Below are 27,537 nucleotides of genomic sequence, written 5' to 3'. Positions count from 1 at the left end.
GGTGTGCCCTTATTGCCCCTGTGGTGTGATGGGGGCCATGGTGTGCTCTTATTGCCCCTGTAGTGTGATGGGAGCCATGGTGTGCTCTTATTGCCCCTGTGGTGTGATGGGAGCCATGGTGTGCTCTTATTGCCCCTGTGGTGTGATGGGAGGCATGGAGTGCTCTTATTGCCCCTGTGGTGTGATGGGAGGCATGGTGTGCTCTTATTGCCCCTGTAGTGTGATGGGGGCCATGGTGTGCTCTTATTGCCCCTGTAGTGTGCTGGGAGGCATGGTGTGCTGTTATTGCCCCTGTAGTGTGATGGGAGCGGAGGCATGGTGTGCTCTTATTGCCCCTGTAGTATGATGGGAGCCGGGCCACGCCCACTCACCCGCCGCCGGACCGCTTGTCGGACTGCTCCCGGGCGGTCTCCTGCTCGCTGGACTCCTGCCGGTCCAGCCGGTGGCGCTCTCTCCGCCGGCTCTCGAGGGCGGGGCCCTCCTGTTCGCTGGAGGTCTGGCGCTCCAGCCGCCGCTCGCGCCGCTCCCGCCACACCTCCTGCGGCAGCTCGTCCCGCCGGGCCTGGATCTCCAGCTCGCTGGACGCGTCCCGCTCCAGCCGCCGGTAGTGGTCCATCTGCGGGTCCGAGCGGCTCCCGCGCGGGTCCGAGCGGCTGCCCCGGCGGCCCTGCGGCGGCTCGCCGTTCAGCAGATCCCGGTCCCTGGTCACCACCTCGGCTACCACCACCGCCGGCGGGGCCACCACCTCCCTCTCCCTCTCCCTCCCTCTGTCTCTCTCTCCCTCCCTCTCCCTCCCTCTGTCTCTCTCTCCCTCCCTCTCCCTCCCTCTGTCTCTCTCTCCCTCCCTCTCCCTCTCCCTCCCTCTGTCCCTCTCTCTGTCTCTGTCCCGCTCCCTCTCCATCTCCAGCAGGGGGCGCACCGCCTCGTGGATGTGGTCAATCTTGGGCTGCAGGCGTTCAGGCTTCAGGTCCTGTCTCACGTAGGCCACCTTCGCCTCCAAAGCTGTCACGCCGCTCCCCACCACGGCCCCCACTGTGGCCCCCACCCCGCTCTCGACCGCGGCCCCCATCCCGCTCCTGACCGCGACCCCCACCCCGGCCCCGCCCGCTCGCGCCTCCAGGCCGCGGTAGCTGGAGCCGTTCATGACGGGCGTGTAGTTGGCGACCATGGAGCCCAGCCTCCTGGACACGGACGATGAGGGCGGCTCCAGGAGGTGCTTCTCCATAGCAGGCTCGGGCTGCTCGTAGATGGTCTGCCGCAGCAGGGAGGAGGCGGTGCTCCGGGCGGGGGACGTCTCCTGAGGGTCCAAAAACACCTTCCGCCCCAACAGTGGCGTCGGAGGGAGCTTGCTCTGCTCCGCCTTCAACTTCTCCACCTGACCCGACAAGCCGACAAGAACGCATCAGATCCCAGCCAAATACAGGATGTATACATGAATACAGCTTCTATATGTACCTAAAACAGCTTCTATATGTACCTAAAACAGCTTCTATATGTACCTAAATACAGCTTCTATATGTACCTAATACAGCTTCTGTGTATACCTAATGCAGCTTCTATATATAGCTAATACAGCATCTATATGGACCTAATACAGCTTCTGTGTATACCTAATGCAGCTTCTATATATAGCTAATACAGCATCTATATGGACCTAATACAGCTTCTACATGTACCTAAATACAGCTTCTATGTATACCTAATGCAGCTTCTATATATAGCTAATACAGCATCTATATGGACCTAATACAGCTTCTACATGTACCTAAATACAGCTTCTAAATGTACCTAAATACAGCTTCTGTGTATACCTAATGCAGCTTCTATATATAGCTAATACAGCATATATATGGACCTAATACAGCTTCTACATGTACCTAAATACAGCTTCTGTGTATACCTAATGCAGCTTCTATATATAGCTAATACAGCATCTATATGGACCTAATACAGCTTCCATATGTCCATAAATACAGCTTCTACATGTACCTAAATACAGCTTCTATATGTACCAAATTAAATCTTCTATATGTACCTAAATACAGCTCCAATATGCACCTAAATACAGATACAATATGCACCTAAATACAGATACAATACGCACCTAAATACAGATACAATACGCACCTAAATACAGCTCCAATATGCACGTACATGCTTAAAAATGTATAATATCTGAAAATCCTGAATAATGCTTTGACCCCGAAATGAAACATTCCAGGTAATTGGACTGATATGAAGTGATCGTGGTCCTCTTGCAGAAATGTGGTGCTGGAGTGAAAAGTAGAATGGTTGTTCAGCTGAGGGTGGGCGGGGCTGATGAAGAGGGCGGGGCTTGGGGGAGGAGGCGGGGCTTGGGGGAGGGGGCGGGACTTGGGGGAGGGGGTGGGGCTTGGGGAGGGGGCGGGGCTTGGGGAGGGGCGTGGCTGAGGAAGGGGGCGGGGCTTGGGGAGGGACGTACACTAGTGAGCCGGCGCAGGGAGCTGAAGCGCTCCTCCCACGTGGCGGCGGCCTTGCGGAAGGCCTCGTGCCGGCGGATCAGCTGCTCCACCTCGTCCACGCTGGCGCCCAGCTCTTTGCTGCTGATGAGTGGCTCCTGGGCCGTGAGCCAGGCTTCTGCCACCACAGCCTCCTGGGCAAACTGGTGCACCTCCAGCACTGCAGGGGGCGACAGAGTGCACCTCCAACTCAAACACCTCGGTTCGCCTGGGCGTAATAATCAGCATTACTCCTGAACTTTGAGCCAATTCAATTTAAAGGGGTCGTTTCAAAAGTTTTAAATTTGATTTAGCCAAGAAGAGTCCAACTCAAATTAGTTTCTGGAAACGAATGTGACTAAATGTCCCTTTACCTAATTATACAAAACTGCAGCAATTACCCAGCCAATGTTTAGCCATGAAAAAAAAAGAAAAAAAAAAGAGCCTGTACCATTTACGGAGTTGTATGGACAGCCCTAGACATGCAGTAGGACGTGTACTCACTGTGCTGTAGCTCCTCCCAGTGCCGGTCCCATTTCTGGGTAAGCTCCTTCTGCTTGGCTATGACCCTGTCCAGCTTGTCTTTGATCTGCACAAGACAAAGACCCTTTAGAGCAGTGAGAAAGACAAGATGCACAAAACACGCTACGCCACCTGAAATGGCCGGAACACACAGCGAAACAGAGATCCAGTTAAATTCCCCTCGTCGGTTTGGATCACTGAAAAGCGCTGCAGACGAGGGGGGGATGCCCAAAGCAGGGTCTCCCTGGAAACCCTAAGCAGGGTCTCCCTGGAATCCCCGGGGGGTGCAGGGGTGCGGTGGTGTGGGGGCGCTCACCTCCTCGGCCGCGGGGTTGCGGGCGGCCAGCAGGGTCTTGCCCAGCTCCACACACTGGAACAGGCTCCGGCTCCGCGCCTCGATCTCGCTCTTCAGGCTCTGGTGGTAGTTCATCAGCACCTCCACGGAGGACACGTCTCTGAAGGGCCGGGGAGAGAGCGGGGGGTCAGCGCGCGGCGCGGGGGGGGGAGATTTACAAAGAAGAGGATGTGAGGCGTTGAGACTGAATGCACAATCAGGACTAAGTTTTACCGCTATTACATCATGGGTCATCCGTCCAACTATCCATTATCTAACGGTCAGGCTCGCTGGAGCCTATCCCAGCATGCACATTCTCTGGACAGGTTTCCAATCCATCACAGGGTGCACACACCATTCGCTCCATACCTAGGGACAATTTGGACTCCCCATTTAGCCTGACGTGAGTGTCTTAGGACTGTGGGAGGACACCCACGTGGACACGGGGAGAACATGCAAACTCCTTAGAAAGGCCCCAGGATTGACAGTGCTACCTACTACACCACTGTGCCACCAACATGGGGGGAATGTTGAGACAGAATGACCACCTAGAAAATGTATTTTGCAAAAAGACACATGGTTCAAAACTGTGGAAACTACAGAACTTTGTTAATGTTAATGTTTTGCCCTTATTTATTGATTGCTACATCCTATAAAACCTGCACATCAGTTTCAGAAAAAGCAACAGAGTGGTGACAATGTACTGGCTATGCTAGCAGGACTGTTAAAGAGTGGGAGTAAGGACAGTATGAGCAGCTAATGCAGCAGCTGTGCTGTTAAAGAGTGGGAGTAAGGACAGTATGAGCAGCTAATGCAGCAGCTGTGCTGTTAAAGAGTGGGAGTAAGGACAGTATGAGCAGCTAATGCAGCAGCTGTGCTGTTAAAGAGTGGGAGTAAGGACAGTATGAGCAGCTAATGCAGCAGCTGTGCTGTTAAAGAGTGGGAGTAAGGACAGTATGAGCAGCTGTGCTGTTAAAGAGTGGGAGTAAGAACAGTATGAGCAGCTGTGCTGTTAAAGAGTGGGAGTAAGGGCAGTATGAGCAGCTGTGCTGTTAAAGAGTGGGAGTAAGGACAGTATGAGCAGCTGTACTGTTAAAGAGTGGGAGTAAGGACAGTATGAGCAGCTAATGCAGCAGCTGTGCTGTTAAAGAGTGGGAGTAAGGACAGTATGAGCAGCTAATGCAGCAGCTGTGGGAGTAAGGACAGTATGAGCAGCTAATGCAGCAGCTGTGCTGTTAAAGAGTGGGAGTAAGGACAGTATGAGCAGCTGTGCTGTTAAAGAGTGGGAGTAAGGACAGTATGAGCAGCTAATGCAGCAGCTGTACTGTTAAAGAGTGGGAGTAAGGGCAGTATGAGCAGCTAATGCAGCAGCTGTACTGTTAAAGAGTGGGAGTAAGGGCAGTATGAGCAGCTGTGCTGTTAAAGAGTGGGAGTAAGGACAGTATGAGCAGCTGTGCTGTTAAAGAGTGGGAGTAAGGACAGTATGAGCAGCTGTGCTGTTAAAGAGTGGGAGTAAGGACAGTATGAGCAGCTGTGCTGTTAAAGAGTGGGAGTAAGGACAGTATGAGCAGCTGTGCTGTTAAAGAGTGGGAGTAAGGACAGTATGAGCAGCTAATGCAGCAGCTGTGCTGTTAAAGAGTGGGAGTAAGAACAGTATGAGCAGCTAATGCAGCAGCTGTGCTGTTAAAGAGTGGGAGTAAGGGCAGTATGAGCAGCTGTGCTGTTAAAGAGTGGGAGTAAGGACAGTATGAGCAGCTAATGCAGCAGCTGTGCTGTTAAAGAGTGGGAGTAAGGACAGTATGAGCAGCTGTGCTGTTAAAGAGTGGGAGTAAGGACAGTATGAGCAGCTAATGCAGCAGCTGTGCTGTTAAAGAGTGGGAGTAAGGGCAGTATGAGCAGCTAATGCAGCAGCTGTGCTGTTAAAGAGTGGGAGTAAGGGCAGTATGAGCAGCTAATGCAGCAGCTGTGCTGTTAAAGAGTGGGAGTAAGGACAGTATGAGCAGCTAATGCAGCAGCTGTGCTGTTAAAGAGTGGGAGTAAGAACAGTATGAGCAGCTAATGCAGCAGCTGTGCTGTTAAAGAGTGGGAGTAAGGACAGTATGAGCAGCTGTACTGTTAAAGAGTGGGAGTAAGGGCAGTATGAGCAGCTAATGCAGCAGCTGTGCTGTTAAAGAGTGGGAGTAAGGACAGTATGAGCAGCTGTGCTGTTAAAGAGTGGGAGTAAGGACAGTATGAGCAGCTGTGCTGTTAAAGAGTGGGAGTAAGGGCAGTATGAGCAGCTGTGCTGTTAAAGAGTGGGAGTAAGGACAGTATGAGCAGCTAATGCAGCAGCTGTGCTGTTAAAGAGTGGGAGTAAGGACAGTATGAGCAGCTGTGCTGTTAAAGAGTGGGAGTAAGGACAGTATGAGCAGCTGTACTGTTAAAGAGTGGGAGTAAGGGCAGTATGAGCAGCTGTGCTGTTAAAGAGTGGGAGTAAGGACAGTATGAGCAGCTAATGCAGCAGCTGTGCTGTTAAAGAGTGGGAGTAAGGACAGTATGAGCAGCTAATGCAGCAGCTGTACTGTTAAAGAGTGGGAGTAAGAACAGTATGAGCAGCTGTGCTGTTAAAGAGTGGGAGTAAGAACAGTATGAGCAGCTGTGCTGTTAAAGAGTGGGAGTAAGGACAGTATGAGCAGCTAATGCAGCAGCTGTGCTGTTAAAGAGTGGGAGTAAGAACAGTATGAGCAGCTAATGCAGCAGCTGTGCTGTTAAAGAGTGGGAGTAAGGACAGTATGAGCAGCTAATGCAGCAGCTGTACTGTTAAAGAGTGGGAGTAAGAACAGTATGAGCAGCTGTGCTGTTAAAGAGTGGGAGTAAGGACAGTATGAGCAGCTAATGCAGCAGCTGTGCTGTTAAAGAGTGGGAGTAAGGGCAGTATGAGCAGCTAATGCAGCAGCTGTACTGTTAAAGAGTGGGAGTAAGGACAGTATGAGCAGCTAATGCAGCAGCTGTGCTGTTAAAGAGTGGGAGTAAGGGCAGTACGAGCAGCGAAACGCACCTGGGCTTCTCCCCGGTCCCGATCTGGCAGATGATGCTCTCCATCCACATGATCAGGTCGCGCACGATGCCAAAGAAGCGCAGCTTGTCTGTTACCGTGGTGATCTGCACCCGGCACTCCTCGCAGGAACTCAGCAGGTCCTTCCAGTTATGCATCACTTCCTGCTCCTTGGTGGCGATGGCCTCGGCCTTCTCGCCGGCGTAGACCGTCCGCAGCTGGGCGGCGCTCTCCTGCAGCTGCCTCACCTGCGGAACGGGAGAGTGAGCGCCCCGCTCCGTCCCAAACAGCCCCCGTCTAAATCTCAGCATTACAGCGGGGCTCACCGGCCCTGTGTGGGGCAACTGACACGGATTTATTTGATTTCAGTTACAGAAACTGAGAGTGTAGTTCTAAGCCCAAAGCAGTATAATGTCGGGCTGATATCTGACAGAGATTGGATGGGTATAAGCCCCGCCCACCTGTGAGAGGGCTCATATCTGACAGAGATTGGACGGTGATAGGCCCCGCCCACCTGTGTGACGGCTCATATCTGACAGAGATTGGATGGGACTAGGCCCCGCCCACCTGTGAGAGGGCTCATGTCTGACAGAGATTGGATGGGAATAAGCCCCGCCCACCTGTGTGACAGCTCATATGTGACAGAGATTGGATGGGTATAAACTCCGCCCACCTGTGAGACAGCTCATATCTGACAGAGATTGGATGGGAATATGTCCTGCCTACCTGTGTGACGGCTCATATCTGACAGAGATTGGATGGGAATAAGCCCCGCCCACCTGTGAGACAGCTCATATCTGACAGAGATTGGATGGGAATAAGCCCCGCCCACCTGTGTGACGGCTCATATGTGACAGAGATTGGATGGGTATAAGCTCCGCCCACCTGTGAGACAGCTCATATCTGACAGAGATTAGATGGGACTAGGCCCCGCCCACCTGTGAGAGGGCTCATGTCTGACGGAGATTGGATGGGACTAGGCCCCGCCCACCTGTGTGACCAGCAGCTGGATGTCCTGCTCGAAGGTGTGCATGAGCCTGTGCAGGGTGCTGGTGTTGGCCATGCTTCCCTGGCGTGCCTGCACCTCCGGCAGCCTCCGCTGCTTGTCGTCGATCTGCGCCAGGACCTGCAACACAGAGCGACCGCCGCAGGCGGGCACCCACCGCACGGGCCGTCACTTTCCTCTTCATCCTCACTGCCCCTCGTCATCCTCACCACGGTACAGCACCAGCCTTTAGAAGGGCTGCGTTTTAACTGAACATCCAGACGCACTCCATTTTAATTGGTCAGAGCTGACGTCACACTTTCACATTCAGAAAAGATACATTTCCAACCCACCGAATTAAATCCACTGGATTTACAGTACATCTTATTACTGAGGTTAAAGGCTAATTATGTTCAAGAAAATGAAAAGGAATCCATCAACTTGATAAACTGTTTCTTCTAATAATGAATCAAAAACTTTTTTCGAGCAAAATCCGGAAATTGTCTTTATTTGGACAAAAGCTCTTGACTAGTCAAGGGTTTAATTAGTGAACAAGCCTCAGTGGAAATTAATGAAGACTTCTAAAAACTTTCTAAAAAGAAAATATTTTCTGCAAAATAATTCATCTTAATTGTCCCAAATGGTCTTGCCTAAGAACATATGGAACTTATGTAACTCCAACTAGTAAATCTTATGTGTGAAAATCTTAATGTTAACTATGTAAATCTTAAACCATGAAAAGCCCTTTGTTTCTTAGGGATGAGTCATTAAAGACAGTTTCTTTCTTTCTTGAATGAACGAATCATCTGTCACAGAAACAGTAATTTGCCCTAATACAGTCAATGCGCAGGGTAAGCTGTGAGCTCACTGCAACCCATTCTTCATGCATATGGACCAGCTCTTTTTCCACTTCAAAAACCTGTCAACTTGAGAAAATAAAAGCCTAAAAAGGTCTAGGCTCTTCATAAACTTATTTTCCATTGGACAAGTCACACGAAATTATGAGCTGCCTGGCGCCAACATTCTAGTCACATAAATCCACACTAATGTAATAACTGTTGGGCTAGGTGGTTTAAGCAGTTACGACATCTTGCCACTAGGGGTGCCAGAGGGCAGAAAGCCTATTTTCCAGTGCAGGCCTACAGTACCTCCCGGCAGTCGGAGAAGAACTTGTGGAGCTGGTGCGAAGCGGCCAGCATCTGCGCCCGCGTCTCCATGAGCTCCATCAGGTCCGCCCAGGCCTCGTTCACCCCGTCCTTCCACTCGGCGATGGTGGCCGCGTCCGCGTGCCCGTAGTCGATGAGCTCGTCCACCATCTGGTTAACTGCCGTCACCCGCTCCTGGCCCACGGACCCCGTGTCCGAGGCGAACTCCGTGAACTTCTCCTGCAAAATCTGACCAAGACGAAACGAACCTTCATGGGTGTCCAGACTACTGAAAGACCTTCAGTGAGTCCTGAGTGGGGCCCTGGGGCCCTGTGGATGCCTTACAGCCTGCTCCTGTGTGAACCCCCACCTGCAACTAGCCCACCCCCGCGCTCCCTAACCTCCTGATTAAGTTAACGCCCCAGAGGGCCTCCCATCTCTCTCCTTTCTTTACCTCCCCCTCATTAAAATCCTGTGGTAGGTCGCCAGTGAGCCCCTTCCCTTGTGGCCTTGGGCCCAGCGCTTCAAAGGCCATGACATCTTCTGGGCTGAGCCGGACCGGACCAGGCCAGGCCGGACCAGACCTAACCAGGCCGAATCAGGAGACCATATCTTCACTATAGCAGGCAGGTCAACCTGCTTATTCACCAGCCCAGAGGTCAATGCAATCCCAATGCACAGGATATTTGGAAAGTGACAGGGGGTAAAACAGACATTGAATCTTGTCTGATTTTTAAGGTCTATAAAAGGCCTCAGTTTAGAATTGTAGTTTTTACATAAAGAGAAAGAGAGCAGTTGCATAATACAATAAAATATCAGTTTTGATGAAATCATTACTTATATAATGCGGTGCATTACTTAACTTAACTTTTATCAGAAGTTACAGAATGCCTTTCTAGGATAAGGAGTTGGAGAATGATGTAGAGTTGCAGGGCTGTGGTTGGGATTCACTGTGTGTGCAAGTTGTTGTGGATGGGGATGATGTGCAGTTCAGAAAAACGTCTTTGTTTTTAACTTCATGAAACATTGATCACATTGTACTGCACTGTTTACAGTGTATAGTTGTACTGATGTTAATTGAGCATTTTAAATAAAAATAAATTTAGCTTAATTTCACCAAGGGACTCAGAAAACCTGGGAATGTATGCGTGTTCATTTAGACTAGGGGTGCTGATCCAGCATTGTGGCTCCCAGCCAGCCATCCATTATCTATACCCGCTTTATCCTGGTCAGGGTCGCGGGGGTGCTGGAGCCTATCCCAGTGTGCATTGGACGAGCGGGAATACACCCTGGACAGTCTGCCAATCCACCACAGGGCACACACATTCAGTAACACACATACACCTAGGAGCAATTTAGAGTCTCCAATTAGCCTAACCTGGTCTGTCTTTGGACTGTGGGAGGAAGCCCACGTGGACACGAGGACAACATACAAACTCCGCACAGAAAGGCCCTGGCCGGATTCAAACCCAGGACCTTCTTGCTGTGAGGCGACAGTGCTACCCACTGCCCCACCGTGCTGCTCACCTCGTGGATCACAATGGCATAATGGACACAGTTCAGACATGACCAGGAGGACGCAGGGCCCGGCAGACTGACCGTGACGTGCTCGTAGTCCTGCCCCAGCTCGGGGGAGCTGGCCACCACCTCGCGCTCGGCAATCCACTGCTCCAGCTCGTCCACCTCCCGGTTGAGCTGGTAGAGCCAGTACTGCTGCTCCAGCCTGGACTTGCACTCCTCCACCAGGTCCTTCAGCGACACGTAGAGCCGGTCTATCTGCGACTGCCTCTTACTGATCTGCTCGCTGCAGGGGTCAGGGAGAGACAAAGAACTGACTTAGATATGCACTGGCATGGGAGACAGGGCTGGCTTCAGACACAACTCCCACTCTGGAAACACAATGGAGACTTTGGAAACACAATGGTGACTTTGGAGACTCACACTCGGACATTAGATGCACAACATTGACTCTAGCTACACCACGTTCACTTTAGAGACACAACTCTATCTTTAGAGACACAACAGTGACTCTCGAGATGCAGTTCTGATGAGGGAGACACAATGGTGATTTTGAATGCACAACTGTGACTTTAGAGACACAGTGGCGAATATAAGTTGCTTTTCCACCGCATGGTACCGGCTCAACTCGACTCGACTCTCCTTGACTTTTTTTGGTTTTCCATCGGGCAAAAGTTGTGGATAGTACCTGGTACCTGGTACTGTTTTGGTATCACCTCTGTCGAGGTTCCAAGCGAGCTGAGGCGATACCAAAAGGTGACGTGAAAACACTGCAGACCACTGATCGGTCAGAGCGACGCGTTTCATGCGGTGTCGCTAATGACGACCAGCTACATTGACGGGGGTACTATCTGCAGTGGAAAACAGAGTACCTGGTACCAAAAGCAAGTAGAGTCGAGTCGAGTTGAGCCGGTACCATGCGGTGGAAAAGCGGCTTTAGATCCACTACACTAACTCTAAAATCACAATGGTCACTTTAGAGAGACAACACTGCCTTCATAAGCATAGCCCTGATTTTAGACTTGGATAAGTACCTGTCTGGGTGGCCCATCTCCAGCAGCTGCCTGCACTGCTGGGAGAGGAGGCCTATCGTCTCTGCGTAGTCTTCAATCGTCTGCTCCAGCACCAGGTGCTTCTTCAGCAGCTGAAGGGTGCTGGGCTCATCCTGGTGAGGGGGCGGACCACACACACAGAACCACTCCATTGGTCGAACAGTTCCGTCTCATTTGCACATAAATAAACTGAAATCCTCCCATAGAGAATGGCTATCTGGGGCCCTGTTGCAGCAGCCGTTATCATACGCTTGGCTTGTGTGTGTCATAGCAAGTACCATCTCGCTAAACTCTGATCAGTGACTGTGGGACCTGTGCAGCAGTCAAGAGGTTTTGTATGCAAGACATTACTGCTTTCCTCTGATGGCCAAACAAGAAAACACCCTGGGAAATTTATCTATATAATTTACAGCTTTTTAAAACGCTTAATAGATGCCTTTATTGATTGAATTTTGACTTCATAACCAACAAAAGCAATACAGCAATAGCAATGGTTTAGGCACTTTTCTGAAAGAAACAAGTGCTGTTTTCCATCCAGTGATGCCTCGGCTACTTGTACTCATTCCACTGCATACAAACAAACAACTGACACTGAGTTTGGCTGAGAATATAGCGACATCCATCTCACTTAAATTCAACAATTTCAGCATAGTTCTTCTTGGCTAAATGGAAAATGAAGAAGCCTAAAGACAGGCCCCTTGCTTCACCCAGACGCGCAGGGAGTGGGTGGGCCGGTCTCCTATCCTCCTACCTTGCCTCTCTCCTCGTTCATCATGTGCAGCTCCTGCTCGCTGAGCCAGGCCTCCACCTCGGCCACGTCGAAGTAGTACTGCTGCGCCTGGTACATGGCGTCCAGCACCAGCTGCCGCTGCTCCGTCTCCGCCCGCAGCGCCTCCCACAGATGCCTCAGCTGCTCCAGGCCCCCCCGCACGCAGTCCGCCTCCGGGCTGCGGATGGACGCGATCAGCCCCGCCCGCTCCAGCACGTCCTCCACCCGCGCCCGGTGGCCCTGCAGCTCACGCTGCAAACTCTGGGGGGCGCCCAAGAACATACGGAACGCGTCAGCTTGCTAAATCAAGGCCCTCCCTGTTCCACGTCTCAGTGCTCTTCCTACTTGAGCTGAGCGGCACAAACTCTAATTACACTGCCATGACAATGATACAACGCCTGCCATAACCAGTCATGACATCACAGTGTCAGCACAGTGATTTAATGACATTCATTTTCAAATCTGTTTTGTAAATGCTAATATGCTATCAAGACTGGTAACGACAGGTGCTATGGTTTGCTTGACAGAGTCATGAAGGGTTTATGAAATTAGTTAATTCAGTGCGGAGTATTTGTCTTTTAATGTGGTTCCTTTTATTGCACGCTTGCTTTAACACACATGCATGTATGCACACACACAAACACACACACACACACACACACACACACATGCACACATGCACACACACACGCACACACACGCAAGAATTTATTGCTATACTTGTGAGGACTTCCCATTGACTACATTCATTCCGTAACCTCTAACCCTAACCCTAACCCCAACCACTACATGCCTAACCTTAACCCTAACCTTAACCTAATTGTAACCCTAACCCTAACCCTAAGTCCTAACCCGAAAACAGCCTCTTGAACTTGTGGGGACCAGCAAAAGGTCCCCACCTTGTGCATTTTTCCTCATCTTTCTATCCTTGTGGGGACATTTGGTTCTCACAAAGATAGTAATACATGTCCAAGCCCACACACACACACACACACTGGTGGAAGGTGCTGGAATGAGTTAGGCTTGCTTCATTCCACGCATTCAGGCACAGGCAGGGTGCTCTAAGGTCACACTGAATCTGGGCTGTTGTTCCTGCATCGTCCCGTCGCCATGGCGATGAGAGAGCACTTGCCTGGTTCTTCTTCATCAGCTGCTGTACTTCCTGCAGGGTGCTCCCGTACTCCCTGGTGGTGGCGATGGGGAGGCGCTCCTGCACCCACAACTGCAAAATCATATTATATATACATATAATGTTGCTGGATTTTTCATTGTAAATGCAAAAGGTGAATAAAAAGTAATTGAAAACGGTTTCAGTTCAAACAATAGTGAGCTACATTTCCCAACGTAGACCATAAGCACAGCTGGAAAAAGTATTTGTGTTTTTATTTGAAATATTTCACATTTTTAAACTGAAATAAAGTACAAAAGGTTCATGTTTTTTGCTCATTTCTACAAATCCCAAGTCTAAGAGCCGACTCACACCGGACACGATGCCCACGCCCGTGGACTGCAGCTGTTACACTAGCCCTGGTCAGGCGCTGGAGCGCTGGCACGCTTAGCTTTCACTATGCAGCCACTCCCCGTCCGATGTGATTTCGGCCTAAGCCTAAGACTGCTTTCTTTAGGTTTCCATTTAAAGATCTTTAAATGGAAACAAAACTGAATATTACACAATTAAAATATTTTATATATGATAGAAAAAAGAATGCTGAGATTATATTAGAATGTTGAGACAAAGGTGAGGCCTGGGTTCAGTCTAATTGTATGCAGCTTTCAGATCCTTTCAGCTCAATCTGAGCCTGAAACACCCTTGTTTAAACGCTGATGATGACAAAGCCCAGCAGCGGTGAAGTGACAGTGCATTCAGGGCTTTCCTTCATAAACAATGCAGGTAACAGCATTGACCCTACATGCCTGGTCATCATTCACGTGTAAGATCTTGAATGATAAGCAGGTGAAGCAGTTAAAGACCTAGGAAACTCATTGAAAGATCACTGTATCATGTGACCCAACAATGTCAATATGCTGCTCCTCACCAAAGAGACTTGCTGTATTACTAACTGAAGCAATTCATGCAAAAAACCTGTCAGGACTGTTATGTTTCTTGCGAGAACATTTTGAAGGGACATTGAGAAGGGACATTCTGAAGGGACATTCTGAAGGGACGCAGCGTTTAGGTGTCACTCACGATTTCGTCCTCCAGGTCGCGGCTGACCTGGTGCACCTCCTTGGAGGCGAGCAGGATGCGGCGCCTCTCCTTGAGCGGCTCGATGAGGCGCACGATGCGCGTCTCCACCACGGCCTGCCTCTCCCCCACGGCCTCCCGCACCAGGCCCTGCTGGGGGATGGAGGCTGCCTGGGCCTGCAGCTCGCCCACCTCCTTGTACCACACCTCCATCTGGGACTCCATGGTCTGCCCCAGGCCCCCGCACGCAGGGGAACACAGCGCAGGTCCAGGAGACAGAGACGGAGAAGTGAGCTTTTTACACTCCACCTTTTTTTCTCCACCGTTGCCATGGGAATGCACATGATTATTAATATGATGTGACTCGCACGAGGCGTTCACACTCGCACGCACGCGCACTCAAGCCCACACAGGCACGTGCACACGCACATACGAACTCACACACATGCACATACATACACACAGTCACACACATACAAACTCACACACATGCACATACATACACACAGTCACACACATACAAACTCACACACATGCACATACATACACACAGTCACACACATACAAACTCACACACATGCACATACATACACACAGTCACACACATACAAACTCACACACATGCACATACATACACACAGTCACACGCACATAAACACTCGCACACAAGCACATACATACACACAGTCACACGCACATACGCACATACGCACTCACACACATGCACATACATACACACAGTCACACAGTCACACGCACATACGCACTCACACACATGGACATACATACACACAGTCACACGCACATACGCACTCGCACACAAGCACATACATACACACAGTCACACGCACATACATACACACAGTCACACGCACATACATACACACAGTCACACGCACATACGCACTCACACACATGCACATACATACACACAGTCACACGCACATACATACACACAGTCACACGCACATACATACACACAGTCACACGCACATACGCACTCACACACATGCACATACATACACACAGTCACACGCACATACATACACACAGTCACACGCACATACGCACTCACACACACGCACATACATACACACAGTCACACGCACATACACACTCGAACACACGCACATACGCACTCACACACATGCACATACACACTCGCACACAAGCACATACATACACACAGTCACACACACATACACACTCGCACACAAGCACATACATACACACAGTCACACACATACACACTCGCACACAAGCACATACATACACATAGTCACACACACACACACACTCACACACATGCACATACATACACACAGTCACACGCACATACGCACTCACACACATGCACATACATACACACAGTCACACGCACATACGCACTCACACACATGCACATACATACACACAGTCACACGCACATACACACTCACACATGCACATACATACACACAGTCACACGCACATACACACTCACACACATGCACATACATACACACAGTCACACGCACATACACACTCACACATGCACATACATACACACAGTCACACGCACATACGCACTCACACACATGCACATACACACTCGCACACAAGCACATACATACACACAGTCACATGCACATACGCACTCACACACATGCACATACATACACACATTCACACCGCCGAAATTGACCGTATACAGTGCCCACCAGTATAACTGGCAACCCTGGAAAATATAAGCACAAGGGGTCAATAAAGAAGTCTCTGTCATTTATCAGCGTGACCGTACACTCAAAATACGAGAAAAATCTAATCTTTCATTTAGGTACAATTATTCAAAGAAAAAACATTATTCATAAAAAATGACTATTTTTTCAAAAAAGCATGTGCCACAATTATTGCCAATGCTGGAAATAGTTACTAACAAACCACACAGGGCAAAACCCCAGAGTCATCCATCAACATTGGGAAGATCAGAGAACACACAAACAAAATGAGACAAAAGCTTGTTGACCTTCATAGGTCAGTCACGCAGTGGCTAGAGAAAAACAGCTTAATGTCTGAAACGGCTTAATTCCACCATTAGGGCAATAATTAAGAAGCTTAAAGCAACAGAAGCTGTGATGAGCTTGCCGGGAAGAGGCCACAAGTGTATTTTGCCCCACCCCCCCACCCCCCCACACACACACAGCGAGGAGGACAGCTTGAGGGACAAAACTTTCTCCAAGATCACAGTGGGAGAACTGCAGGTGGTTGCATACCACCAACGTAAGCGCCTGGAGTTCGTTAAATGATACGGGAATTAAGATCAGGACCGGGTGCTATGGTCAGATGAGACAAAAATTGAGCTTTTTGCCAAAAAGATACCATTGGATCCGTGGAAGACATGAGCTGTTGTGAGGCTGTTTTTGCTCCAAAGGCCCTGGGAGCCTTGTTTGCATACGGAGCCCAAGTCTAAGGGCGGAATGATCCAAAGCATACCTCAAAATCTACACAAAAATGGGTCCCTGTTCCTGGGGCCTGAGTGTTCCGAGGGCTGGGGCTAAGAGAAGTGGACTGGCGTTCGGTTTCTGTGGCCCTGGCCACAGACTGCCAGAGAGTCGACAGGATTCTACATCTCGTTTAAACTTTTCTAACTTGTAAAGACTCACTTTTTTTGTGTTGCTTTTACTTAAGGTGCCTTCTTATTGTTTTTTAGTCTTCTTAACCCTTTTAAATTATTAAATCTTTTATCTGACTTTTATTAATCACCTGATTTTTATGTTCTTTCCTTATCTCCTTTCTTTGTACTTTTTTGCTTAATATTTTTATTTTGCGCTGAGAACACTGTGTTGCAAATTTGTATGAAATGTGCTCTGTAAATAAAGCTTGGTTTGATTTGATTTGACCACAAACTTAAGGTTTTGCAGGGGCCATCCCAGCCCACTGACCCGAACCCCATTAAACACCTGTGGGGTGAGCTGAAGAGTACAGCCCAGACTAAAAACTCTGAAGGATCCAGAGAGATTCTGTATGGATGAATGGTCTCAAGTCCCTCGCCATGTGTTCTCCAGCCTCATCAAACATTACAGGAGTAGACTCAGTGCTGTGATCTGGGCAAGGGGAGGGTGCACAAAGTACTAAATACAGGCATGCCAACAATTGTGGCACACATCTTATTCAAAATAAAAATAATTTTGCATTAAAGATTTGTTTTTCCTCTGGCCAATGGCATCACAATTAAACTATAATTTTCTCATTTTTCTGACCACAGAAGACATTTGATAAACAATAAACCCAATGTACTCCTTTACTATTTGCACATATTCATTGAGGTTGCCAATACTTCTGGTGGGCACTGTAAGACTGTTACTAAGCCTAATCATATGCATTACACTTTTAAACACCCAAAAAATAACCCAGGGTAAATTAGAGATGAAAGGACAGAGAGATTGTCAATAAAAGCAAACACTTGTCAATGGTCCAGTTTTCAAGTGTTCATGTTAGCTAGAAGATATCCTGACACATTTCTGTGTATTGTTGGCCAGAGATTTCTGTTTGTGTTACCTGTAGGCCATGTGTTGGGCCCTGTGATAAATAAATATTATGCATGCATACATTTCTAGAAGTTAAGAGTATGCAATTCTGAATTCTCGCCTGAACAAGTTCAGATATTAGGAGACGTGGCTGAACTGCAGGCACATTTAAGTTGATTTGAACCTGAGAAGCAGTTCAATGTATTTAAACGAGAAACACACAAGGGAATTTTTAAAAAAAATATTGCAGAAGTACATGTAAAGACATCAGGCCGTGACCGGGGACGCTAATCGACGCTAAGAAGTGGGTCACATCGCATCACAACTTTCACAAAGCCGCGTGCCGCTAAATTTCTCACCATCAAGAAAATTAGAGCAAGAGAGGGAATAAGGTCAACCTTGCCCTTATGAATTATTTGGACTACTTTGAGGATTAATTATGCAAGATTCGGGGAAAGGCCGTGGACTATTCAGCTTTCAATTCAAAATGGCAATCTCAACATATATTTAACATTTTATAGCATTACAACATTCTGTGAACAAGATCAAAACACTGCATATTTATGTTCTAAAATTTAAAATGGTGCATATTTTTGGTGAGGAAGTGAATCGTAAAACTGGATAAACTGTAAGGGACTAAAATGTATATATATATAAAAAGACAAACAGTTGAACAATTAAGACTTGTTGTTTTTCTATATGACCAGAATGTGGGTCCACAGGGCAATGCTATGTTGAGAAAGCCAGTGATGGGGACCACGGAGGCAGATGAGAGCAGAGGACTGTGAGAGAGAATCAGCCGGTGGGATTGCTCTTCATTCCCGCTCTGATCCCGGCCCAGCCCAGATCAGACTAAAGCCGGGTCTGACCCAGCCGCCCACACGGCGCGCGCTCAAGAGCGGGCAGGCCGGCGAGCGGCCGCGCGAGCGTCGGCTGGAGGGCCGAAGCTTCCCACTCTGACACGGGCCTTAACATAACAGAGGCGGGGATGCGCAGCAAAACCCCGGCTGATTCCCCGAGCGAAGGCAAAGAAAGAGTGAGAGGGATGAGTGAGGAACGAGGGATGAAGAATGAGTGGAGGCTGGGTTAGAGGGGAGAAAACGGGAGCATGAGGTTTAAAAATGAACTGAAACGGCTACTGTACCCCGGATGAAGGTGGCTGGGTGGCATGGATACAAAGCAGAGGCTGAAAAGGAACTCAAAGCGGCTCACAGCACCAGCATGCTGTCGGGGAGGAGAATGGAGAACGCGTAAAATGAAAACCTGAGCGCTGGATGGGGAAGGATGTGCCTTCACAGAGACCGGCCGAACACACAGGCCGGCCAGAGGTGCCTTCACACAGTCCAGCCGGACGTGCTTTCACACAGTCCAGCCGGACGTGCCTTCACACAGACCAGCTGAACGTGCCTTCACAGTCCAGCAGGGCAGTACCCTGGGACGGGACGCCGCTGCACACTGTGCATTACCGTAACACTCACATAGCTCAGGTATCCATTACAATACCACATAAACTGTCAATAATACATTATTTTCACTAATATTTATGATATTAAAAATTATTAGACAATCAGATTGTACAGGCCTGTAATAACTATCTTCCTAGAAAAGATTTGGTAACAAGAAGTGGTCTATAATTTATGAGACCTGTTCCTTACAATATCTCTTATCATTCAATAATAGTTTTATAACATTTCATAATGGATGCTGAAATGTGTAAAGCAATATATTATGGAATACCAAAAGGCTACAGGGCTTGGCCCCATCAGTGACCTCCTGTTGGAGTACTGGCCACACTTGCCAGGGAAGCTAGAGGACAAAGCATAGCACGGCGCTGTCTTTGGTTTGCGTAATGAAGCCATGCTCGCTCATTCAAATTAATGACCTTAAATGGAAACTCAAAAGAGAAAAGCACACTGTTTGGAGAAATGAATGATGGTTCACACAATTCACGCAAACAAAGTGAGCTGTTTTCATGTAGACACACATGACTCATGACTCAATACAAAAAACAATTTTGTATTATAAACAATTAGGAGATGTTGAAAGCTGGTAACCAATGGAAAATAACACATTGTTACCATTACTTGATTGGTGCAGCTGCAAAAACAACATTATGGTCCAGTGCTCTGTTCCCCATTTTGTTCAGGTCAAATTTAGCTTTCTTAAGTAAATACTTTCCGTGTCATTTAGTATTTTAGTTGTTTTTAACCCTTATTTTACCAAGAATCACCACTGGGCCGAACACCAAATTAAAAGCGAACACTTAAAGAAATGTAAGGCTCCTCCAGCTACAAAACTGTAACTGATGACAATACACTTCGTAAACTGGTTCAACTTCTTTGGAGTACAAATTCTAAGCCCTGGTAACAAGCCTTTTATGTTGGCACACCAACTAAAGTTGTATTAACTCATATTGCCCTGTTCAGCAAGACTAATAGGTCCAGTAAAATATTTGTAGTTTTGTGAACTACATTTAATTACTCAAATACAGTACAAAGTTGGGTATAAATAAACAACGCATGGCTTGTCACCGGAGCTTAGAATTCAATCCAAAGAAGCTAAATTGAGTCAACTTAAAAAGTGCATTGCAATCAATTGTTTACAATTTTATAGCTGGAGAAGCCTAACATTTTTCAATGAAGGAGACACCTGCCCTGAGCATATGGCCACAGTGTTCTCAGCAGTTAACTGCTAATCACATTAGCCTGAACACCTCCAGTCTATGCAAGGGGGCGGTCTGGTAAGAGAAAAGAGAGATGGGACCTGGAGCTTCTTCAGTTGCTTGTTAACGCTGGCCAGGTCCTGGCCATGGTCCACAGTGGAGAGCTGGTCCTCCAGCTGGGACAGCTGCTGGTCCAGGCTGGTGTAGCTCTGCACCAGCAGGTCCGCCCTGTTGGCCTGGAAGAGCTGTCGGGCCTTGGCCTGGGTGGTGCTCTCCAGGTCCATCCAGCATTCCCGAATCTCCCCCAGCTTCTGCCGCACCACGGAGCTCAGCTCCGGCTTCTCCTGGATCAGCTGCTGGCCCTCCTGGGGTACAGGGGGAGGGAGGAAGATGGGAAAAGAGCACAGAAATGGCATTCAGAACAGAGAAATAAAATGCTAACAATGCCTGCTAATAGCTACAAGCCCCTCCAATGACCTATCTTTGAATAACCCTACTGCTGTGATCCGTTTAGGGTCAAATTTGTATTGGCGTTACGCTTGTTTGATTTATTTACCTGTAATGCTATGCCAGTGTTCATCTCAATAACAATGAAAGGTAGAATGTGATAAATGAATGAGCTGAGATGTGTACTGAGCAGTATCCCATCAGGAATTATGTCAAAGAAATCAAAGCTATCTACTTCCTGTTTGCATGTTGCTCCTTTCCTGTTGTAAATATAAACCCTGAATATGATCCACCTTAGCTGCACTGCTATCTATAAATCAATCTTATCAGACAATGCAATTTTTTTTCATATGAAGTCACAAAAGTGCAAACGACCACACCCATACAATCCTGAGGTTTTTTCCAATACAGATTTTATGCCTGATTTGAAATGAGTCTTATTGTTGTTAACATTACTTTGAATAAATATTGGTGTTGTGGATACATCCCTCTGTGATAGCTAATGTATGGTTTTTTCAACTATTTTCATCCACTTTACAATCACTTTAACTAAATTAGACTTTAACCAAAGTTTATGAAATCTTTCTTGTCAACATTGTCTTGCACTATGTAGCTGTGTTAATGCCACTAACCAGGAACAGCTGTGATAGCTATCAATGTAATGAGCTCTACTTTTGGAGACCAGCATTACTACATTATCTATTATAGGCCTATCACCAAGGAGCATCACCATAGCAACATATTTTATTTGCCATCGTGCCGCCCTGTCGTTTTTCCCGTACTGTCCCAAAAGTGCCGTTCTGCTGTCTACCATTGCAACATTTTCCAGACATACGTACCATAAAAGCCTAAAGTTTGCGCATTGAAAATGGATAAGGCCAAACATAAACTAATTCACTTTAGGTTCCTGCTGAAAGGCAGAAGAGCAGACCTCCTTAGGCGATTCAAACGAGCAACCTAACGATCACCAGCCTAGCTCCAACACCACTGCTTCATACAGGGGCCTTATCCAAGAGGATGTTTGAGATATATATGACACAGTCTATCAAAGAAGGTTCTAACTACCAGATGAGATGTGCCGACAGGTATTTTACATTTCTCACAGGGACAAATATGTGTGTGCAACAAGAAAACAGCAGTGTCAAAAGTATTTATGTTAGGATACTTTGCAGAGATTATTTTTTACAAAATTATCATCAAATACATTTTTCAATGAGTGAGCATGAATCTGATATCGTACAGATTCCTCCTGGAGGATTTGACCATACCTGAAGACATACTACACCCAGCTACTCATCCAGACCATGGTAATCTCACATCTAGATTACTGAAACTTCCTCTTCGCAAACCTACCAGCCTGTGCCATGCAGCCAGCATGACTCATCCAGAACGTGACTGCCCGAGTAGGTGTCAACTTTCCAAAGTTGTCGCATGACGCTCCCCTGCTGAGGTCACTCCACAGGCTGCTGGTGGCCTCCAGGGTCAGGGTCAGTCCAGTCCAGTCTTGACCCTGGCCTGCATTGCAGCCAACAAGACAGCCCCTTCCTATCTATAGGATATACTCCAGCTCTACACACCAGCTCAACCACTCTGCTCTGGTGCAGTAGGGCCACTTGCACTTCCAACCAATGGTTCTCACTAATCCTGACTGCAGGAGTCCTGCACCCCAGCTCCATTCCTCCACGAACCGCTCAGCCATTGCCCATTTCCCACAGAGGTCTGAACACACCTCTCTTCAGACTCTAACTTGGCCAAATGTAACCCTACACTGCTCTGTGTGGCTACCTCCAATGAAGTATGACTTTCATCCAACACTTGTATCTTGATCTTCTACCACTTTCAAGTTCCACTGGTATTTTCATCTTGATGGTGTAATCTTTATATCACATCTCTTATAATCATGCCTTACTACTAGCTTTAGACTTAGCTGTAACTAATTAACAAATTAAATAAATAATAAAAAAATAGATATTTTACCTGATGATGTTTTGTCGTATCATTCAGTCAAACTCTAGATTATGGTATGAACATATTTCTTATACAGACCAAATTAATTGACATTACATTACATTACAGGCTTTGATATCGGCACACCCTAGTAAAAAGACAGAAGGTATGGCAATGAAATTAAATAAACATTGCTATCGGTATGGACTGAAATAACCATGTTGATTATCGCTTATTGGATACCGACCATAATTTCAATATCCTTGCATCCCTACTACACAGTTTACATTTTACATACAACCCATTTATGTGGGGGGATATTTTACTAAAGCAATTCAGGTTAAGTCTTCTCCAGAGTCACTCATTCGTATTGTGTATTTTAGGCATCCAGAGAGCTGTTATTCTGCAGCCGAAGAAGAGCCCGGTCAAGGTTATTAGTGTTGTGGGCTAAATACAACCCCACTTTACAATGCCAATCAGAACAAACGTCTGAACCGTCCTGTTCAACCACACGGGTTCAAGCCGTTTCACTGCCGCGACTGTCTGGAGTATCGCTCCAGATTTCACACTCAGACCAATCAAATGAGCCGGATTTTATTTACAGTGTATAGAGTATTTTGCTAAGCATTTGTCAGGATACACTTCACAGTATACTGTGGCCTAAACCCCCACAGAGCACACCTGAGCTGACACTGACAGGGAAAACTCCCTGGAAGACGAGCAGGAAGAAACCTACAAAAAACCAGACTCAGTGGGGGGGGGGGGGGGGGGGGGGGGGGGGGGGGGGGGGGGGGGGGGCAGTGTGGGCACATTTATCCCATAAAATTAAACATACCTAAAGGCGCAGCCTTTTTACATGACTGATGGAACTACAGTTAACCTCATCTGGGGAGAGGTATACAGTGCACAGTAAAATGTACAGTGTTAATTCAACTCTTAACACAGTAAATATGAGAACAATAGGGACCATACGTGCTCTGCAAGAGATGATTTAACCCTGAGCATTCTCCTTTATATGTGTATTTCTGTATGCCCACTCACTCATAGTGGTTTGTTTTCTGGTGCAATTCGGATTAAGTAGCAAACAGAATGAAACAAAATGCATACAGCAGACAAAAGCAGACGAAAGCAGTGTGACAGGAGCAGTATCAGAGCACGCTGTGCTCAGGCGCCTGTTCCGCCTGACGGCCATCCCGTGATCGATGTGGCTCTTCGCCCGCTTCGCCCCGCGATTCCCGTTTCGGGGAACGCCCGTGCCCCCCAGAGCCAGCCGAGCGCCTGTCCTCAGTGCCAGGGGTCACCTCTCACGCAATCGGCAGACCTAGTGTCCCCTGCTGCCCAGCCACAGCTAGAGCCTGCCACAGGAGATTCGAGACCAGACCCTCCCCCATATTCACTCCCCCCTCCCCCCCCGTCCCCTAATCCTATTGTAATTCAGCAGCCTTGTCAACAAAAAGTGGGGGTGGGGTGTACCGCTGCTGAGGCTGTCGAAGGGGGCGCGTGGGAACGGTGTTTGGGGAGGGGCAATAACAGCACCCCAAGCACGCAGTCTCTCACTCGAAAAAGGAACCCCTCTGCTACATTCCTAGCTGGAAATATGGGATAGCCTGTCCAATTCTTCCTGTCTGTTCAGAATCCCATTTTGCTCCTTTTGGCTGATCTACCGATGCTAGAGCTCAGGATAACGGTCTTTTCTGATGGGTTTTTATTATCGCTCTTGATGAGAAATGCTGATTGGCTGCCTCATAACATCTGTAGCACGAGTGTACGTGTGTGTGTGTGTGTGTGTGTGTGTGCGTGCGTGCATGTGTGTGTGAGTGTGTGTGTGTGTGTTTTTGGTGGAGGGATGAGAGGTTGGAGACGGAATGATACTAATTCAGTTTAATTCCATTTTGTTCTTCTTTGAACATGAAGTAGATTTTTACAGCAATACTTGGAATGTTTCAACCAATAACGCAAAAAAAGCTATTAGAATACATTGGGATCCATAAGATCCTAATGTTCTATTTTTACAGTTACAGTTACACTTTCACAAAGCACTGGAAGGAGTACAATGTGCGGAGAAGAACCAGAATTGTGGGAAATCCTCCCTCATTTGGAACACGATGCAAATGAAAACCTGTCAGTCAGACTGGCAGCTTTAACCTCAGACTGACTACACATGAACCAGATACAAATTCAGTAGTGCTTAGTAGGATGATTCCTAAAAAAAAACTCAGGTCATCAGAACTGCAGAGTGAAAGCTAAACGGGAACATTCTTTGCAAACCAGGCACACAGGTCGGTCAAGGACCTAAATCTCATTTCAACTTTGGGGGGGACAGCACAAAAATTTCTTTAGGATTTTCTTGGAGAACATTTGACCATTTTTCCCAAAGTTGGGCAGATGTGTCCCCCTGGGGTTTATGTCCATGGTTGGTTTGTAAGAGTAGCAGGGTAATCCAGGAAACACAAAAAATAAATTACCTAAACAGATTACTGTGATGTTTGGATGTTTTGAGGACATGAAGTGTTTCCAGGTCACGATCTCTGAAACTGTGTCAGGCCCTGGCTAACCTTACAGCGACGCTGCAGAGAGGCTGAGAGGGGCACGGGATATCAGCAGGGGACCGAAGTCGCGGTCGGGCCTTTAAATGTTGTTGCAACGTTGCGACAGTGTCTACGTTACGTTGCCGAGAGCTTGTGACCTCATGGCAATGTATGGCAGAGCTGAGCCCTGGAGAATTACATAACACAGTGTCTGTGCTCCCTGTGTGCCCTCGTGCCTAATCCACCCCCACCCCCCGCCCCTCCCTCGTTGTGCAGCGACAGCAGGAACGGGACAGGCCCAGCTGCTGCTTTCAAACCCCAGGGGGATAGAGGACGAGTCAGGCGCTCGGCAGCCCCCCCCCCAGAGCAGCGCTGCAGAGTGGAGCTGTGGCTGTGAGCATCACTGCCACAGGACAGTGATCCAGCCACAGGACAGGCCTGTTACTGAGGGAGCCAGCCATAGGACAGGCCTGTTACTGAGGGACCCAGCCACAGGACAGGCCTGTTACTGAGGGACCCAGCCACAGGACAGGCCTGTTACTGAGGGACCCAGCCACAGGACAGGCCTGTTACTGAGGGAGCCAGCCACAGGACAGGCCTGTTACTGAGGGAGCCAGCCACAGGACAGGCCTGTTACTGAGGGAGCCAGCCACAGGACAGGCCTGTTACTGAGGGACCCAGCCACAGGACAGGCCTGTTACTGAGGGACCCAGGCACAGGACAGGCCTGTTACTGAAGGACCCAGCCACAGGATAGGCATGTTACTGAGTGTGACACACACACACACACACAGACACACGCATACACACACACACACACACCACACACACACAAACGCATACACACACCCCCACACGCACACACACAGGCGCGCACACACAGATACATGGCTAACGTATGCCTGGAGGAAAACCAGAGCCAGTCTGGATGTTGACCTGCAGCCATATCCTCACAGTTATTGCTCATTGTTACCAGAGCAGAAGAGGCCGCATGCTGGGAGGCTGAAATAATTAGCATAGTTATTACTCTAAAGGCCAGGGCTGAACAGAACGCACCATCAGCCCCCAAACAGCTATATTCAGCCAAAACAAGCTAAAGCTTCTTTACCTATAGATGGCGTGTATGTGTGTTTCTGCTCATTATGCAACCACAGCACGTGTGAACACATCAGGGCTGCCAGCTGGGCTGTTAACAAATGTTTTAGGATGACTGGAGCATGTCACGTCCCCCCATCAGCGATCGGGTGGTTTGGCCCCTCATTAACAGTGGGAGAGACCATTCTTGGCCGTGGGGGGATGACACTAAGGGGCTAGGCACTGTGGTCGGGACCAGATGTACTCGTGAAACAGGGTAGAAGAACCACGTTATGCCTAAGAGCCTTTCTGGGATTAAATATTAACATGAACGTAAATGGGAGAACATAATGAGCTGAAATATCAAACTGAATCCCAAGGACGCCTCTTTGCTGGCTGCCCCACGATGCTGGGGCAAGCAATCCGCATGGGGGAGGGTGAGGGGGGTGGGGGGTGATGGGGGAGGGTGAGGGGGGTGGGGGGTGATGGGGGAGGGTGAGGGGGGTGGGGGGTGATGGGGGAGGGTGAGGGGGGTGGGGGGGTGATGGGGGTGGGTGAGGGAGGAAATTGTATGTCAGCTGTTTGTGCTGTGTTGAACAGCAAGGTCAGACCTGAACTCCTCTGCCAGCGAACACAGAGACTCACATGCATCACCACAGCGAGGGGGGATCTCTTGCTCTCTCTCTCTCTCTCTGTTTCTCTCTCACACACACACACACACACACTCACTTATTCCTGAGGTTGGGGGAGGGGCAGAGAGAAGGAGAGAAAGAGAGCAAGTTGAAAATAAAATGGAAAGAGAGCCAGACGCTAAAAGCACATTAGATTTTTTTCATTTTTCAGCACAAGGCCTTCAGCCTGCTCATGTGATAATTGTGTGACTGGGCCACTGGGACCCATGAGAAACGGGCTCTGAATCAGTGATGGAAAGGGCCCACTACACTCATTAGGTAACCAGGAACAACACGGCCCCACTACACTAAAATGCCAGTGAGACTCTTTGGAATCTAAAAGAGTAAATGAGAAGGTCAATGAAACACCTTTCGATATCTTTGGGGACGTCCAATGAAACACCTTCAGACACCCTTGGCTCTCCTGCTCCAAAAGTGAATTATACAACCCTCCATTCTATATAAATACCTCCCCAATTTTCATTTAAGTTCTCATTGGCTGGCCAGATGGTCTGTCACAGCCCCATGGCAGAGTCCTACGATACTGGAATATTCCGGAACGCCATGCTTTTTTTTCCCCAAGGAAAAAAAATCTTGTCAGTCAGAAGCTAGGGGTGGAAGTCTTATGGATCCCAAGGCAATCCTGAACACACAGCCCTGTGTTTAAAACCATAACAACAGG

The 27,537-nt window shown here is 48.3% G+C and overlaps 1 protein-coding gene across 3 annotated transcripts in view; it reads right to left on the bottom strand.

Annotated features, from left to right (window-relative positions):
• The window catches only part of LOC118209414 (spectrin beta chain, non-erythrocytic 4-like), a 110,507-nt gene that overhangs the window by 12,889 nt on the left and 70,081 nt on the right, over positions 1 to 27,537 (bottom strand). For all 3 annotated transcript variants that reach the window (XM_035384694.1, XM_035384695.1, XM_035384696.1), the window contains 13 exons: positions 20,291 to 20,554; positions 14,025 to 14,249; positions 12,969 to 13,058; positions 11,819 to 12,097; positions 11,050 to 11,180; positions 10,097 to 10,301; positions 8,501 to 8,746; positions 7,359 to 7,493; positions 6,371 to 6,615; positions 3,316 to 3,454; positions 2,982 to 3,066; positions 2,462 to 2,658; positions 372 to 1,375 (listed from right to left, as the gene is read on the bottom strand). In XM_035384694.1, the coding sequence (XP_035240585.1) occupies positions 372 to 1,375; positions 2,462 to 2,658; positions 2,982 to 3,066; positions 3,316 to 3,454; positions 6,371 to 6,615; positions 7,359 to 7,493; positions 8,501 to 8,746; positions 10,097 to 10,301; positions 11,050 to 11,180; positions 11,819 to 12,097; positions 12,969 to 13,058; positions 14,025 to 14,249; positions 20,291 to 20,554 (3,245 nt within the window). The remainder of the gene's footprint in view (positions 1 to 371; positions 1,376 to 2,461; positions 2,659 to 2,981; positions 3,067 to 3,315; positions 3,455 to 6,370; positions 6,616 to 7,358; positions 7,494 to 8,500; positions 8,747 to 10,096; positions 10,302 to 11,049; positions 11,181 to 11,818; positions 12,098 to 12,968; positions 13,059 to 14,024; positions 14,250 to 20,290; positions 20,555 to 27,537) is intronic.

The sequence above is a fragment of the Anguilla anguilla genome, chromosome 12, assembly GCF_013347855.1.
Source record: "Anguilla anguilla isolate fAngAng1 chromosome 12, fAngAng1.pri, whole genome shotgun sequence".
Lineage (NCBI taxonomy): Eukaryota > Metazoa > Chordata > Actinopteri > Anguilliformes > Anguillidae > Anguilla > Anguilla anguilla.
The sequence above is the reverse complement of the archived record's forward strand: the minus strand, read 5'-3'. Positions and strand labels throughout refer to the sequence as shown.